The sequence below is a fragment of the Phocoena sinus genome, chromosome 8 (genome assembly GCF_008692025.1).
Source record: "Phocoena sinus isolate mPhoSin1 chromosome 8, mPhoSin1.pri, whole genome shotgun sequence".
Taxonomy (NCBI): Eukaryota; Metazoa; Chordata; class Mammalia; order Artiodactyla; family Phocoenidae; genus Phocoena; species Phocoena sinus.
Genome location: NC_045770.1, coordinates 66,320,346 through 66,336,076, shown reverse-complemented (window position 1 = coordinate 66,336,076; position 15,731 = coordinate 66,320,346). Strand labels below are relative to the sequence as shown.

Below are 15,731 nucleotides of genomic sequence, written 5' to 3'. Positions count from 1 at the left end.
TTAGTGGGGAAGACAAAAAAAGTTTTTAATTATAAAAAAAAAATTAAATAGGGTCGTGGGAGAGTACATTCTGGGTGTCTCCTTTGGACTGGGTCATAGGGGTGAATATCAAGCAGAAGCAGAATGGTGTCTTAGCAAGGAGGGTGTTAAGGGAACATCAGGTCCCTGGGGACCTTTGAAACCCCTTCCATTCTGAGTCCATGATCTCACATAATACTACTTGCACATTTGTTCCCTAGTGACTACCAGGTGAGCCTCCCCAGAAGGTGGATATGGCTGAAGGAACCTTGACCTGAGCCCCCCGTGCATGCATGGTCAGGGCCGGGGGGTCCCAGGCACAGTGGGGTGGTGACTTCCTTTATTTCCGGCTGCCACCTCCCTGCGTTTTGCCTGCCTTGCAGGCTTGATTGCATAACTGCTGGGCTTGGTTTTATAGCACAGCACAGCACGCAGCTTGTAAATCTTCTCTCACATCATGAAATGCCAGTAATTTCACAGCCAGGGATTCCTGTTCTCATAAAGTCCTCCCACCAGCAGACTTGCATCTAAAAGTGTCCTCTGGACGGATGAATTGATGTCAGAGCTGCTCTGGCGCCAGACACTGAGGCAGGCAGCCTCTGCCACCCCCTTAGCTCCCCTGAAGCCCCTAGAAGTGAAGGTCATGACTGCTAGGCACGGCCCCTTGGACACAGCTCCTGGGAAGCAGAGAATATGGCAGCCCCACATTGGGAACTGAGGCACATTTATCTTCAAGCCTATTTGAGGGGGAAAACACACTTCTAAGCAATATGCACAGTTGTAATCCATGTGGGGAAACATCCACTTACATTTATATTTGCCAGTGACTCTCTCAACCCTGGCTCCTATTAGAGTGACCTGTAGAGTTTTTAAAAGATAAGCTTACAGAAAGAGGCATTTCCCATGGAGATTCTGACCCAGTAGAATCTAGAATCTAGAAAGGGGCGCCTGCATCTGTAGGTTTCACAGGTAAACATGTGCCTCCTAATTCATGAGAAAACAAACAAGGACATGTGGCAGCCTTCTAAAATGGTCCCGTGATCCCCACTCCCCTTGTGAGTGGGCTGGACCTAGTGACTCACTTCTATGAATAGAACAGGGAGCAAAATGATGGAATGTCACTTCCAAGACTAGGTTACAAAAGGACTACGGATTCTGATGGGCGCCCTACCTCCTTCTCTTCCTCTCAGGGAAGCTAGCTGCCATGTTGCGAGTTGCTTATGGGGAGACCCATGTGGCAAGGAGTCGATGTCCCCAACCAACAGCCAGCGAGGACTTGAGGGCTGCCGACAGCCACGTAAGTGAGTTCGGAGACGCGTTCTCTCCCTATTGAGCCTTGAAATGACTGCTGTCCCACTGACAACTTGATTGCAGCCTTGTGAATGATCCTGAGACAAAGGCACCCAGAAAAGTGCTCCCAGGTTCCTGATCCACAGAAACTTTGAGATAATAAATATGTTTTGGGGGTAATTTGTTAGAAAGCAATAGATAACCAATATACACATATGCAACAAAACATTCATGGTGGCTTAATTCTGCTAGTGCGATTATGAGTGACCCGTATTTTCCTCCTTTTGTTCATCTATATTTTCTAATTTTTAAAAATTACCATGGATTATATTCAAAATGAAAAAACAAAAATCATTTTCAAATTATGTTCAGTTTCCTTCTAGAGGAAATCATTGGAGAAAAAAAATCTTTGCGACTTTATGTAAGGCAAAGCTTTCGTAGACAAGTCACAAAAAAGGGTAATCCAAAAAAAATAAATTGGACTTTATCAAAATTAAAAACTTTTGCTCTTCAACAAACATCATTTAAAAATATGATAGCCTTTTGGCTCTCAGAGCAGCACCATGGCGGTCGGAAAGAAGTGCCTTACAAAGGGCGGTAAAAAGGGAGCCAAGAAGAAAGTGGTTGACCCATTTTCTAAGAAAGATTGGTATGATGTGAAAGCACCAGCTATGTTCAATGTAAGAAATATTGGGAAAACACTAGTCATTAGAACTCAAGGAACCAAAATCGCATCTGATGGCCTCAAGGGTTGTGTGTTTGAAGTGAGCCTTGCTGATCTGCAGAATGATGAAGCTGCATTTCGAAAATTCAAGCTTATTACTGAGGACGTTCAGGGCAAAAACTGCCTGACTGATTTCCATGGCATGGACCTTGCCCGTGACAAAACGTGCTCCATGGTCAAAAAATGGCAGACCATGACTGAAGCTCACGTTGATGTCAAGACTACCCATGGTTATTTGCTTCGTCTTTTCTGTGTGGGTTTTACTAAAAAACACGACGATCAGATTCGGAAGGCCTCTTATGCCCAGCACCAGCAGGTCCGCCAGATCCACAAGGAGATGATGGAAATCATGACCCGAGAGGTGGAGACAAATGACTTGAAAGAGGTGGTCAATAAATTGATTCCAGACAGCACTGGAAAAGACATAGAGAAGGCCCGCCAATCTATTTATCCACTCCATGATGTCTTTGTTAGAAAAGTAAAAATGCTGGAGAAACCCAAGTTTGAATTGGGAAAACTCATGGAGCTACAAGGTGAAGGTAGTAGTTCTGGAAAAGCTACTGGGGACGAGGCAGGTGTTAAAGTTGAACGAGCTGATGGATATGAGCCACCAGTCCAAGAATCTGTTTAAAAATCAGACTTTTAATGGTGACAAATAAAAGACCTCATTTGTGATATTTAAAAAAATAAAAACAATAAAATAATAAAAATATGATAGACAAGCCAAAGATTGGGAGAAAAGATTTGTAAATTATATATCTGATAAAGGATTTTTTCCAGAATGTATAAAGAACAACAAAAGACATACAACTCAATTAAAAAATGATGGGCTTGGGCTTCCCTGGTGGCGCAGTGGTTGAGAGTCCGCCTGCCGATGCAGGGGACATGGGTTCGTGCCCCGGTCTGGGAAGATCCCACATGCCGTGGAGCGGCTGGGCCCGTGAGCCATGGCCGCTGAGCCTGCACGTCCGGAGCCTGTGCTCCGCAGCAGGAGAGGCCGCAACAGTGAGAGGCCCACGTACCGCAAAAAAAAAAAAAAAAAAAGAGCAAAAGATTCAAATAGACATTTCTCCAAAGAAGATATACAAATGGCTAAGAAGCACATGAAACGATGCTCAACATCATTAGTCATTAAGAAAATGTGAATTCAAGCCACAAAGAGATACTAATGCATACCTATCAGAATGGCAATAATCAAAGCGACAAGTGTTGGTGAGGATGTGAAACAAGTGTAACCTTGATACATTGCTGGTGAGAAGGTAAAATGATGCAGCTACTTTGGAAAATACTTGGTGATTTCTTACAAAAATTTAATAAAAACTTACCATACGACCCACTCCTAGGTATCTACTCAAGAGAAATGGGTAAAAACATGTTCACACAGAGACTTGTAGGTAAATATTCATAGCTATGTTATTCTTAATAGGCGAAAACTGGAAACAATCCACATTTCCACCAACAGATAAATAGATGAACAAGATGTGGTGTATCCATACAATGAGATACTACTCGGCAATAAAAAGGAACAAAGTCCTAATTCATGCTGTATCACTGGATCACAGAAACAGTGTGCTAAGAAAAAGCAGTCATGTAGAAAAAGAGTACATATTGTATGATTCTGTTTATATGAAATGTCCAGAAAGGGCAAATCTATATATCAAGGAGATCAGTGATTGTTCGGGGCTGGAGTGGGAGTGAGTTTGACAGTAAAAGAACTTGAGGAAATGTTTTATGGTGACAAGTATGCTCTAAAACTGGATTGCGGGGGTGATTGCATGACTGTATAACTTTGTCAAAAAGCATTGAATTATTCACTTACAATGGGTAAGTTTTATGTTTTCTAAATTATACCGCAATAAAGCTGTAAAAATGTTATGTGTTTAGCCTTAAACCCAGTAATTTCAGGCCAAGAGCATAATCTGAAAGGTACACAAAGTCTTATGTCAAGTATGTCCATAACAGTGGGGGGTTTTTTTGAATTTTATTTTATTTATTTTTTTATACAGCAGGTTCTCATTAGTTACCTATTTTATACATATTAGTGTATATATGTCAATCCCAATCAACAGTGTTTTCTTGAAGTTAATGAAAAACTAGAAAAAAATCTGAGTGCTTAGTAATAGATAATAAATGATCAGTAAGTGGTGACCTACTTGAGAGAATAGTATGCAGCCATTAAAAATGGTATTTACAAAGAATTGTTAACAACCTTGGGGAAGTGCTTAGGATAGAGTGCAAAATGGCCAGATTTCTCCGAAAGGAAAAAGAGTTTATGTAAAGCTGTTCATTTTTAAACATAGTTGAATTTGTTCTGTGAATGTGTCTATATGAGCAGCATAACCAGATGCGTACCTGACTATAGTTGTTTTTCCTTCTGCACATTTATATACAAGAACTGCTGGTGCCTATAAGTCAGTTCTATTTTCTGCTGTCCTTCATTATCTTTTCTGTTTTTGTTTTTCAAAAAGAATGTGTTTATTTTAAAATCTGGAGAAAAAAGTTGTTTAAAGAAAAGAAAACAATGGCAGCAGCTCCTTGCCTGTCAGAGGAGAGGCTGAGGTTTCTTGAGTGAGGGGTACACCCTGGCCTAAACGAAATGATGTAGAGGGCTTATCAGCAGCTGCTGGTAAATGGCAGTGAGCACACCTGGAAACAGCTGTCTGAGTCCCATTCATCCCAGCGTGGACTCAGCAGCCAGTTAGAGATGCAGGAACAGGGCAGGGCCTGATGCAAGAACGAGTTCCTCCTCATCCGCCAAGAGGAGGAGGTACTCCTGTCATGGAGAGTCCCCCACGGCTGGTTTCTTTGTCACTGCAGGGTGATAGGCAGGACAGGGAGTGATGACCTTAGAAACAGTTGCATGAGACTTAGTAGAAACTGCTGGAAACCCAGGTCTACAAGCTGTGGCATCATGGAGACAGCCTAAACACTGGGGACAAGAAACCAGGGTTTGAGCCCTGGCCCAGCTGTGGAAGCCATGCTCTGTGGGGTCTGGGACAAACTACTGATCTTCACAGAATCTCAGTTTCCCCATCTGTAAAGTGGGGACAATTAGATTACCTACTTCCAAATGGAAATCTATATCATCGGTTAGTAAGATGCAAGGAAAAACGGGCTTGTGTTAGTTCCCCAGGGCTGCTGCAACAAATTATCACAACCTGGGTGACTGAAAAAAAAAACAGAAAATTCTCTCAAGTTCTGGAGGCTAGAAGTCCAAAATCAAAGTTTTGGCAGGGACTGCTCTCCCCAGAGGCTCTGGAGAAGACCTTGTCTGGCTTGTTCATGGCAGAATCCCCAGTGCCTAGAATAGAAACTGGTACGTGATAGATACCCAGCAGAATTTGTACGAAGAATGAACTGGTTAATAATTAGGAGGACGGTGGATTCATTGTTGTTTTATTTTATGATAACTTCTTTTTTTCTAAATTAAAAGTGACACACATTCATTTTATAAAATATCAAAAACATGTACAAGCAGAAAGAATAAAATGTACCAGAATCACACCTTTTACAGATAAACTACTGCCAGTATTTTTGCATATAGCTCTCCAACATTTATACTGTAACATTTTTTTTAAAACTTTATACTGTAAACACATTTTTGTCACCTGATTTTTACACTTAATATTTTATTCATATCTTTCTGAATTGTTATATATTATTCAACCCTATGATTTTTTTTTTGTTACAACCCTATGATTTTGTTTTGTTGAGGAATCATACATTGAAACACTAATTGAAATTCCCCTACCCTTCTGAATATCCTCTTTTCCTAGGACCCTTCTCCCAACCAGACAGAAGCTGAAACGAGCTGTTCTCATTGCCTTAGGAAAGGGATGCTGAAAGAGAGAAACACACACAGTAGTCAAGCTTTGGGGTGGCTGAAAATCTATTCCTTCTCAGTGGGTGCAGTAGATTAAAGATGACTGCAAATTCTTTGCCACTGCTCCCCTTAAGAGGTGAGGTCTATGTCCCCTGCTGTGGAAGCCAAGTGGGTTTTGTGACTACTTGACCAATAGAATAAGGAGGAAGGGATAGTGCACCGACTGACAGGCCCAAGATTTAGGAGACCGGCAGCTTTCATTTCCTGTTCTCAGAGCCAGGTCTCAGAGCCTCCGTGTAGGAAGTCTGACTACCTGAGCCTGCCCTTCTGTGAGAATCCTTAATTGCATGGAAAAGCCCTGGAGGATGAGACTTCACCTGAAGGAAGAGTGTGAGGCCATGCGGTACCCAGGCACCAGCCATGTGCATGAAGAACCACCATGGTAGGGCACCCTTCAACCGCTCCAAACCCCACCCAATTTCCTGACCCACAAAACTGTGACCAAGACGGCGTTGCCCAATTTCAAACAAAAGCAAAACCAAAACAAAAAACCCCACAAAAATATAAGACTTTCCATTAAATTTGAATTTCAGATCAACAATGAGTAGTTTTTTAGTCTAAGTATGTCTCAAATATGCCTGGGACATACTTAGACTAAAAAATTATATATTATTGATCTAAAATTCAAATTTAACTGGGATTAAATTTTTATCCATATAGTGTTTAAAGATAAATTTTAATGTTTTTAACTTTAAATAAGTACAGTACTTACAGGTAAAATATCTGTAGTACTTTATCTGGCGACCCTAGACCAAAAGAAAATGTATGTTTTATATGGCTGTTTTGGAAGTGGTTCGTCATGCAGCAATAGACAACCAGAACAGTGGGAAGAGAAAGGAATCTTTCTCTTGTATAATACACCGGATTTGGAGGTATACAGTCACTAGGCAGAGCTGCTGTTCTTAGTCTCGAAAGAAAAAAAGAAAGGTAGGAGGGGAGGAAGGAAGGAAGGGAGGGAGGGAGGGAGGGAGGAAGGAAGAAAGGAAGAAAGATTTCCTCGATGGGGGAAAAGGAGAAATAAAGGGGCTAGGACAAGAGCTGAGCTGCTGTTGGTTTCCTAAGGAGGGACTACTGCACGAGTCCCCCCTCCCTCCCCTCCCTCTTCCAGGCAGAGTCCCTGCACGTGGAGGTGGGCAGGGGAGGCGGGAGCGCGTGGGGCGTTTTGGGGTGGGGGGCATGACAGTGGTCTCACACAGATGCAGGCATTGATCTCAGAAAGTAGAGGGAAACCGGTCTTCAAGAGTGGCTGGAACAGTGGCAGTAAGGCTCCTGACTTTGAGGGGCATGGAAGTACTGCTACAGAGCCAGCCCCCCGGCAAGGAGGATTCTGGGGCAGGATGGTGGAGACGGTGTGCACAAGGGGCCCACTAACAAATGGCAAAGCAACCCCCCACCCTAATGTCTGACGCTAAACACCTCCTCATCCCTTGGGAAAGGGTCAAGGCAGCCCCCCAGCTGACTGAGATGAATTTCCCTCATTTGGTGCAATGTGTCTTAAAATAATACTCATTTCAGCCTGTGGAAATGATAAAACAATGTTTCAAGCCCAATCGAGTTAACAGATTTAAATTTGGACCTGCTACAGCCATCAACTGTTTTGTGCCATGATGGTGTTGATATATCCAAGTTTGAAAAATCTACATTTATATACATTAATACTGACACCCCTCAACTCCCTGTCATGTGCCACACTCAGGCTTTCATCAATCAGCTGGGGGACCATTTCTAGCAGTCACACAGACAGAGCATGCACTCCGGAGCAAGATTGCCAGGCTTTGCCCATCATGTCCTTGAGCAAATTACTTAACTTCCCTGAGCCCCCATTTCTTTATCTGTAAAGCAACAATAACGGTAATAATATCTACCCCATAGCATTGCTGCAAGGATGAAGTAAATCTAGCCCACAGTATGTGTTTATATGTGTTAGTTATTGTTGTTATTCTTTATGCACTTAATTGGAGGTTGCACTTGGAACTTAGTATTTTTGTTTGTTTGTTTGTTTGTTTGTTTGTTTTTTTGTGATACGCGGACCTTTCACTGTTGTGGCCTCTCCCCCGTTGCGGAGCACAGGCTCCGGACGCGCAGGCTCAGCGGCCATGGCTCACGGGCCCAGCGGCTCCACAACATGTGGGATCTTCCCGGATCGGGGCATGAACCGGTGTCCCCTGCATCGGCAGGCAGACTCTCAACCACTGTGCCACCAGGGAAGCCCCCTGGAACTTAGTATTTTATAAAAACCAGTGGGAAATAGAAACAGAAATGTTGATGCTAGTAATTATTAAACTGTGACAAAGATGGGAAATCAAGCAGGAAATCTTCATTCTCAAATGAATATCCTCTGAATTTCTTTGCCACCTGTAGGTTGAATTGTTAAAGAAAAGAACAGATTAAAGAAAAACATAGAGAATCTAGACACATACTGTAATAGACTCCCCTCAGCATTTCCCATTTCTGGGCACTCCAAAATGGCTTCCCATCCCAGCCCTCGGGACTCTGCCACAGGGCTTTCTCTGGCTGGTGCTAGGAAGCCCACACCCTCAGGAGCAGCTGCAGCCAATGACTGATGGGCGGTGGTGGATAAATACCCCAACTCCCCCACCCCTGGGGAGAGGAATGTTCTGCATGGTTTCCCAGAGACCCTGGTGGAGGTAAGTTCCAGTTGCCCGTAGTGGTAACTTGCTGGAAGAATCACCCTTTCTCGGCTTTCTCTCCTTCCCTTTTTCATTTTCCTACCCCCCACCCCAAATCAGCATTTCCTGGGGTCACTTCCCAAATAATCTACCTGCACTGCATTCAATTTTTTGTCTTGTGTTATTTTCGGGGAAACCCAAACTAAGACACATATTATTAAAGATTGTGTCTAAAGGGTTAGGCATGTTTAGTGATTTGATAATGTTTTTAACTTGGGGGCCAGTGGGGAATACAAACATCTCTCATAACTTTAAAAGCTATTGTTAGTTTTTAAAAATAAGCAGGTGTCCAACTTCCAAATATTTGACATTTGGATACATTTCTGGGAACACTCACTGTGTATGAAAGCAGAGGGCTGCCTGTGATCTGTCACTCCTTCCCGTGATGTTCACTTGGTTTATTTCCAGCTATTGCTAGAACAAACAATGCTTCAACTCACATCTTTCTGGCAAAATCTGTGCACACATCCTTGATTTTCTCTTAAGCACAAATTTCCTGGAGTGGGACCACAGTGTCAAAGGATGCCATATCGCAAATGCTCTCCAGTTGTACCCCACCCCTTCCCTAGGTCTGCTTTCAGAAGTGTTTTCTCAACTCAATTCTCTGCTTGCCGTAGCTGGACACTGCCTTTGCCCCTGGCTGAGCGCTCTGAAGGGCAGGTAGGCTGCAGGCAAGGGGCTCGGACACAGTGGACACCAGGCAGGGCCACAGGTCTGGGTCTAGCCCCAAGGTTAAGAGACTAAGATGAGTATGAGTCAGGGTCCAGGTCAAGGCTGATCCTGGGAGCAGAGCTGTAGCTACTAGAGAGCTGACACTTTACCCAGGGGCACGGAGGGTGAGTCTTCACCACATGGGTGGTGGCGCTAAAGGCTGTGTCCCCGTGAGCTAGGGAAGGGCCTGGCAGACCCAGGTGGCACCTGTGGGCAAAGTAGGAAGAGATGTCCCTTCTTCGGGATAAAAATGAAAGATGGAGTTAGTTTATTTCTGCGTGACGTGAATGGCTCTGCCTGGTGGGTAGCACCCCTAGCTCCATGTACACACACACCACGGGGGCACACGCAGGGCCAGCAGCACACACACTCTGAGTGCCCCTCTTCCACTCCGACCTTCTCTGCCCCCCACCCCCAGGTGAGGCAACAGCGTCAGGTTCAAAGGCTCAAGGGCCTGGAAATCAGGCATGAAGGGGCGTCAGGTGGTAAGACTGCACAGGCAGCTGCAGTGCACGTGGCACAGAACCCACAAGACTGTGTTGAGAGTTTGTGCACGGCCCGAGTGCCACTGGGACTTCAGGTCAAAGGTGGTTCCTCCTTGCTACCTATCTGGAGACCTAGAGTCTCTGCGCCGTCAGCGTGCTCCCACATAAATTAGTGTGCGGCTACCATGTGGGTGATGCCTCTTAGATACGGTGCCCTTGAGCAATGCACAACCTGAATTCCCGAACATAGGCCCCAAGGCACCATGCGTTCAAGGTCTATGAACGGTTCCCCACCTGGTGGTGGGCGGGACTCCTCAAGACCTCCCAACCCTGCTCAGCGTAAGCTCAAGGACGCAGCAGAGACTTCAGGGACTTGAGTAGGGAGGGGCTGAGGAGGCAGAGTCCAACCCAGGCCCCAGCCATCTCCTGAGGTAATTCTCTGGGCTCAGGCTGCCAATTAAAGGCCTTGGAGATGAAAGAAGAAGGCTTCGGTGAGCAGCCGGGCAAGAGGAAAGCCAAGCCCAAGCAGTGTTTCACGGCCGCCTAATGAGGGCTCCTCGGTGCTCTTTATTATGCTCAATCAAGAGCTTGTAGTTACAGAAACTCAGAGAGCTTCTTACCGAGGCGGCCACCTGGCCTTGGCTTTCACTCCTGACTCACTTTGACAAATCACATGTCCTCATCTCCCCACCAGCAGGCATCTGAAGAACACGCTAATGGCTCCAGGCTCCTGGCAGCAGGCCCCACCAGTGCCGGACCCGACACTGCACGCGAGCCCCCTCCGCAGCCCAGGACCAGAGCCTAGAAGCACTGGGCCAGAGCCGCCCTGCCCCTCCTGGCTGGGATGGGATGGGGGTGGGGTACAGGCTGACATGCCCCGTCCAGCCTGTCCTGCCCCCTGCTCCCTCCGCTAGCCTGTGCTCAGCAGCCTGGCTCACCGCCCCCTGCCCCGACCCCACCCCCACCCCCACCCCCCACCACCCCACCCCCACCCCCAAGGAGAGGAAATGCCCGTCCCACACACCACGTATTTATTTCCTATTGTCTCTCTCCCCCTATAAGAATGTAAGCCCCATGACGGATGGTTTGTGTTAGTAATCCTATGGCTGCCACAAAAAATTCCCACAAACGTGAAGGCTCACTGGGCTAACATCATGGGCAGAACTTGATTCTTTTCTGGGGGCTCCAGGGGAGAATCCGTTTCTTTGCCTTTTCCAGCTTGTAGAGGTGGCCCACACTCATTGGCCCGTGGCCCTCTTCCATCCTCCACTTCGACCTCTGCTTCAATACATGTCCTCCCTGACTCTGCCTCTCCTGTCTCCCTCTTCTTCTTTCAGGGACCCTCATAATTATGTAAGGCCACCCGGGTGATCCAAGATATCTCCCTATCTTCTGGTCAGCTGATGGGCAACCTTCATTCCCTTTGCCAGGTAACATAACATGTTTACCAGTTCTGGGGATTAGGACATGGCCGTCTGTGGGGGGCCCTCGTTCTACCCACCCCAGGGCTTGTTGTCTCTTTTTCACTGCTGTATTCCCAGGGCCTGAACAGTATCTGACACTCATTGAATGAATAAGTGAATAAATACACGAATAAATTATTAAGAATAATATTTAATATCATAGTAAATGGTAATTGTGCTTATTAAAGGGTCAGGCACTGTTCAAAAGTGATTTATGTATATTAACTCATTTAATCCCCAACAGTGCTGTGAGGTGCGTTTTATTATTGTCTGCATTCCACAGATGAGGAAATGAAGGCACAGATGAATAGCCTGTCCCAGGCTACAAACTAGTGAGTGGTGAAGCTGGGATTTGATCTCAAATGTATTAAGCACTTATTTTATCGCTGGCCCTGGCTGGGCCCGTGACATTTCTGATGTCACTTCATCCTCATTATTGGCCGTGAGGAAGATGGTAGGAATGTGAACCCTGGTCTTAACAGGCCCAGAATTAAGTCACCGGCCCAGATGAGGGATTCAGAAGGATTCTGTGGCTTGGTTGAGGCAATGGATTGCATCTTGCTTCTTGGGTCTACTTTTATTTTTTTTTGGCTGCGCCGGGTCTTAGTTGCGGCACGAGAGATCTTCTTAGTTGCAGCATGTGGGATCTAGTTCCCTGACCAGGGATCGAACCCAGGCCCCCTGCATTGGGAGCTGGGAGTCCCAGTCACTGGACCACCAGGGAAGTCCCCTTGGGTCTACTTTGATGCCAGTCAGACAAGGAGCCAGTGCCCCCAAGGAGACCCTGGGGCTCATGTTCCCACCATGAGGCAGGGCTCCTGCCTTGGACATTCCTCTCAGGTTCTGCTTCTACTCTACACAACCAGCACCCAGACCCCACGCAGGTCTGCAGCAGACCATGACCTTCACCTGCAGCTGGGCCAAGCAGCTCTGCCTCCTAGAAGCCTGTCCTTCTCCAACAACAGGAACCCACTTCAAACCGCACCCAGAGCTGAAGTTGCATCGCCTGTTTCCTTGATGACAACTCTGGGGACCCCCGTAAGTGGGACCCATCCATGATTTGCGTGTGCCAGAGCTGCTCGCTCTCTGCATGCTGGCCGCTGTCACTGGCCCCTATGACACCCACTCCCCAGCTGCTCTGATTCCCCCTGCCAGCCCCCTCTTCAAGGCCATGAGCACACAGGCCTGCAGGAAGCCCCCAAGCACTGCATCCACTCCCCCCAGGTCTGCAGCGAGAGAGCCACTCGGGCAGGGAGGCGGCCCTGCCCCCCTCACTTGCATCTTAACCTTTGTGATCAAAGCCAAGAAGAGTGAAACTCACTTGTGCCTGCCAGCACAGTGGGGCATGGTACTTTCTGTTCCTGCCAGCACATTTTTCTAGGTCAATGTCAGATCAGGGAAATCCAATACTGCATGTCCCAACTTTTTATTTGCAAATAGAGAAGTGGCTTTCCAAAATAAATAGTGTTTACAAGCAAGGCCTAGAGAAGCCTCCATCAGAAACACACTCAGTGCCCAGGACAGATGCTTCCTGGCTTGGTTGTTATAAACCCAACACCAGCACCAGCTCAGCCTTGGAAGGATAGGCCGGGATGGAGGAGAACATGTGTATATACACATGTGTGTCAATGGGTGCCTGTACGTGTGCATGCACGTGTATTTGCACAGATGTGCGTAGGCATGTTTCCTTAAGGGTCTTTGGGTATGATTAGCATGCATACGTAAATTGGGGGGCTATACATGTGGACTTGTGTGTGCATATACAGGCGCGTGCGTGGGCGTGTCTGTATGTTTCTGCCTGATGCTTTTGCGCCCAGCCTTACTCCTCAGACGTCCAGGCCTCTCTCTAGACACTTTCCTCTCTCCTTACTGCTACCTTCAGCCCCCATCCTGTTCTTTTCCTCACCTGGGCAAGGAGCTGGGGCTCAGATTCTGATATGCTATAAATGCATTTCCTCCATCCTGTTTTCTCGATGTCCACCCCCTGTCACTCCCAGTTAGATGTGGACTTCTGGTACAGGGCTACTGAGCGCCGTTTCTGCTGGCCATGTTGGGACCCAGCAATCTGAGGTCACAGCATGTTAACAGCTCTTGGTAAATGGTGCCTCCTGCTGCCTCCAGGAAGGCCTCTGGTGTCACACCTTGCTGCGCTCACCCTGCCTTCTCCCTCACAGACCCTCTTACTGAGCTTTCAGCACAATCTTCCCCAAATTCTGCCCATTTCTCAGCTCAAGTCCCCACCTGCCTGGGAAACACCGGCTTCATCAGAGCCAAGCAACTCAGCCTGGCTTCTGAGAGCTGAGTGATTGTCTTAGCGAACCCTCCTGGTTTCTCCAGGACAACCCTGGTGGGGCTACCTCGCTGTGCGTTAGGTCAGGCGCTCCCTGACTCACCTCTGAGCCTCTCTTTGCTCCTGCCGTTCCACTGCCACAACGCCTTTCTCCTGTCACTTCTCTGCTACCGGTCCTGCCAGCCCACACCCTGCGCCCGCCTTCCAGACCAGCTCGACTCCCATCTGCCCCTACGAGGCCTTCTCAGATAAACCTCCCGCGGTGCCTTTCCCATCCGGCCCTGTATCACTGGATGACACACTGCCCTGTGGATTGCCTAATAATTGTTTTCAGGTTGCTTCATGGCACTTATCTTGCCCTCCCACCTAGATTACAATCTCCCTCTAGAATCAGGCCCTGTGTTCCCTGTGAATAGGCTGTGGAACCTGACACAGGTCTGGACACAGTATAGACCAGTGATAAGGGCTTGTGGGTGAGTGGATACAAGTAGATGAAGTCGGGGTGGAGGGGGGGTGATCAGGCCAGACAACTGCACGTCAGGCACTGCGTCCAGTGACTCACCTGCTCTGCCTCATTTAATCCTCCCAGTAACTGTGGGAACTGGGTAATATTATCCCAATCTCACAGATGACGAAACAGAGGCTGAGGGAGGCTGCATGACTTCTCCAAGGCCACAGAACCAGCAAGTGGCAAAGTCAGAATTTAGTCCTAGGTCTATCTGACTCCATCTCTCTGTTGGTTGCAACAACTATACCAGTGGAAGACAGTGTGCTAGAGAGTGGAGAACTTTCTGAGATTCTAAAGAACACCCTATCCAGAAAAGGGTCTAGAGCAAGCACTAGAGTAGTGCTGTCCAGTAGAACTTTCTACAGTGACGGAAATGTTCATTTCTATTGCTGTTCGGTAGGGTAGCTACTGAGGATCTGAAATGTGGCAAGTGTGACTAAGGAACTGGATTTTAAATTTTATTTAATTTTAATTCATTGAAATGTACGTAGTCACCTGTGGCTAGTGGCTACCCAACCATGTTCATGCTGAGCAAATGTAGAAGATAATAATAATTGTACAGTGAGTGAAGCTGCTTGTTACTGGGGTCAACTGGCTCAAGGAGTCCTGCCCTCCTGGTCCCACCCAGCCACCCCCAAGGTTATGCCCCTGAGGGTCCATGTCGCAGTAAACGCGTAACCCATTCCCAGGCCCACCGGCTCTTAATGATGGCGAAGTTCCCTGTCAGCTCCAGCCTCCAAGCCTAGGACACTGAAGTCATTGTGATGATGAGAAACCCAGCGTAGAATATGCACGGGACCTTGTCAGTCCTTGTATGGTCTCTGTCCCTCCATTCCGCACAGTCGGTGCCAGGCCCTGGGCAGAGCTGTGGTACAAAGGGTGACTCAGAGCCCAGCCTCACTGAGCACAGGGCAGCAGTGATGAACGGAGACTTCCCGACCCTCACGGTCAAGGAGGCTGTGGCCCCATGGTCGTCGAAGAGCGGGACCCTGGTCACGGCAACGGAACCCAATGTGGGCTCTGGCCCTGTGGATGCGAGCCCAGGTGCCTGGAGACAGGGATCCAGGCTCCCGTCAGGCTATCACTGGCAGCACTTTGGCGCCACCTCCTGGGCAACCTGCAGAGTGCCAGTGAGTACCAGCTCGTCAGGAGGAAACGAGGACAGGGCCCTGCTGACCAACGGGGAGCTATCAGAGACCCCCCAGGCCCCACCTGGTCACGGGCCGAGGCACAGCAGCGAGGTCAACTCCCTTCCTGCGGAAGAGAACACCTTGGGATGGAAGGGAGGGCGAGACCATCAGTACTGAGGAAGGGGGAATGGGAACATTACAGAATCCAGGACCTCGTTCACACCTCCCTCATTAAACTGTACCAGGCCCTGGATATATCGGGAGAAACCAGACACAATCTTGGAGGTGGCTGTAACCGGGTGACTGCGGGGTCTGATGTCTGGGCCTGTCCCTGAGGATGAGAAGGTTTGGCTGCACACAGAAAGGGGAAAGGGAATGAATTTGTGGCAGAAGGAGCCGCCTGGGGGTCAGACCTGGAGGTAAGCAGGAGGGAGGCCCTCTGGGGAAGTGAAGTGGCTTGCGGTGGCCAGAAAACGGAGACTGTGTGTAGAGAAGGGGGCTGGAGCCGAAGTAGCTGGGGGGCGGCAGCGTTTGGAGAT

General features: G+C 47.7%; 1 protein-coding gene across 1 annotated transcript; it reads left to right on the top strand.

The window, feature by feature from the left end:
* The first annotated feature begins 1,871 nt into the window (after positions 1-1,871).
* LOC116758081 (40S ribosomal protein S3a-like) lies at positions 1,872-2,719 on the top strand. Its single transcript, XM_032640730.1, has one exon. The coding sequence runs from the start codon at positions 1,872-1,874 to the stop codon at positions 2,661-2,663; it is 792 nt and encodes a 263-aa protein (XP_032496621.1). The 3' UTR covers positions 2,664-2,719.
* Positions 2,720-15,731: the final 13,012 nt, after the last annotated feature.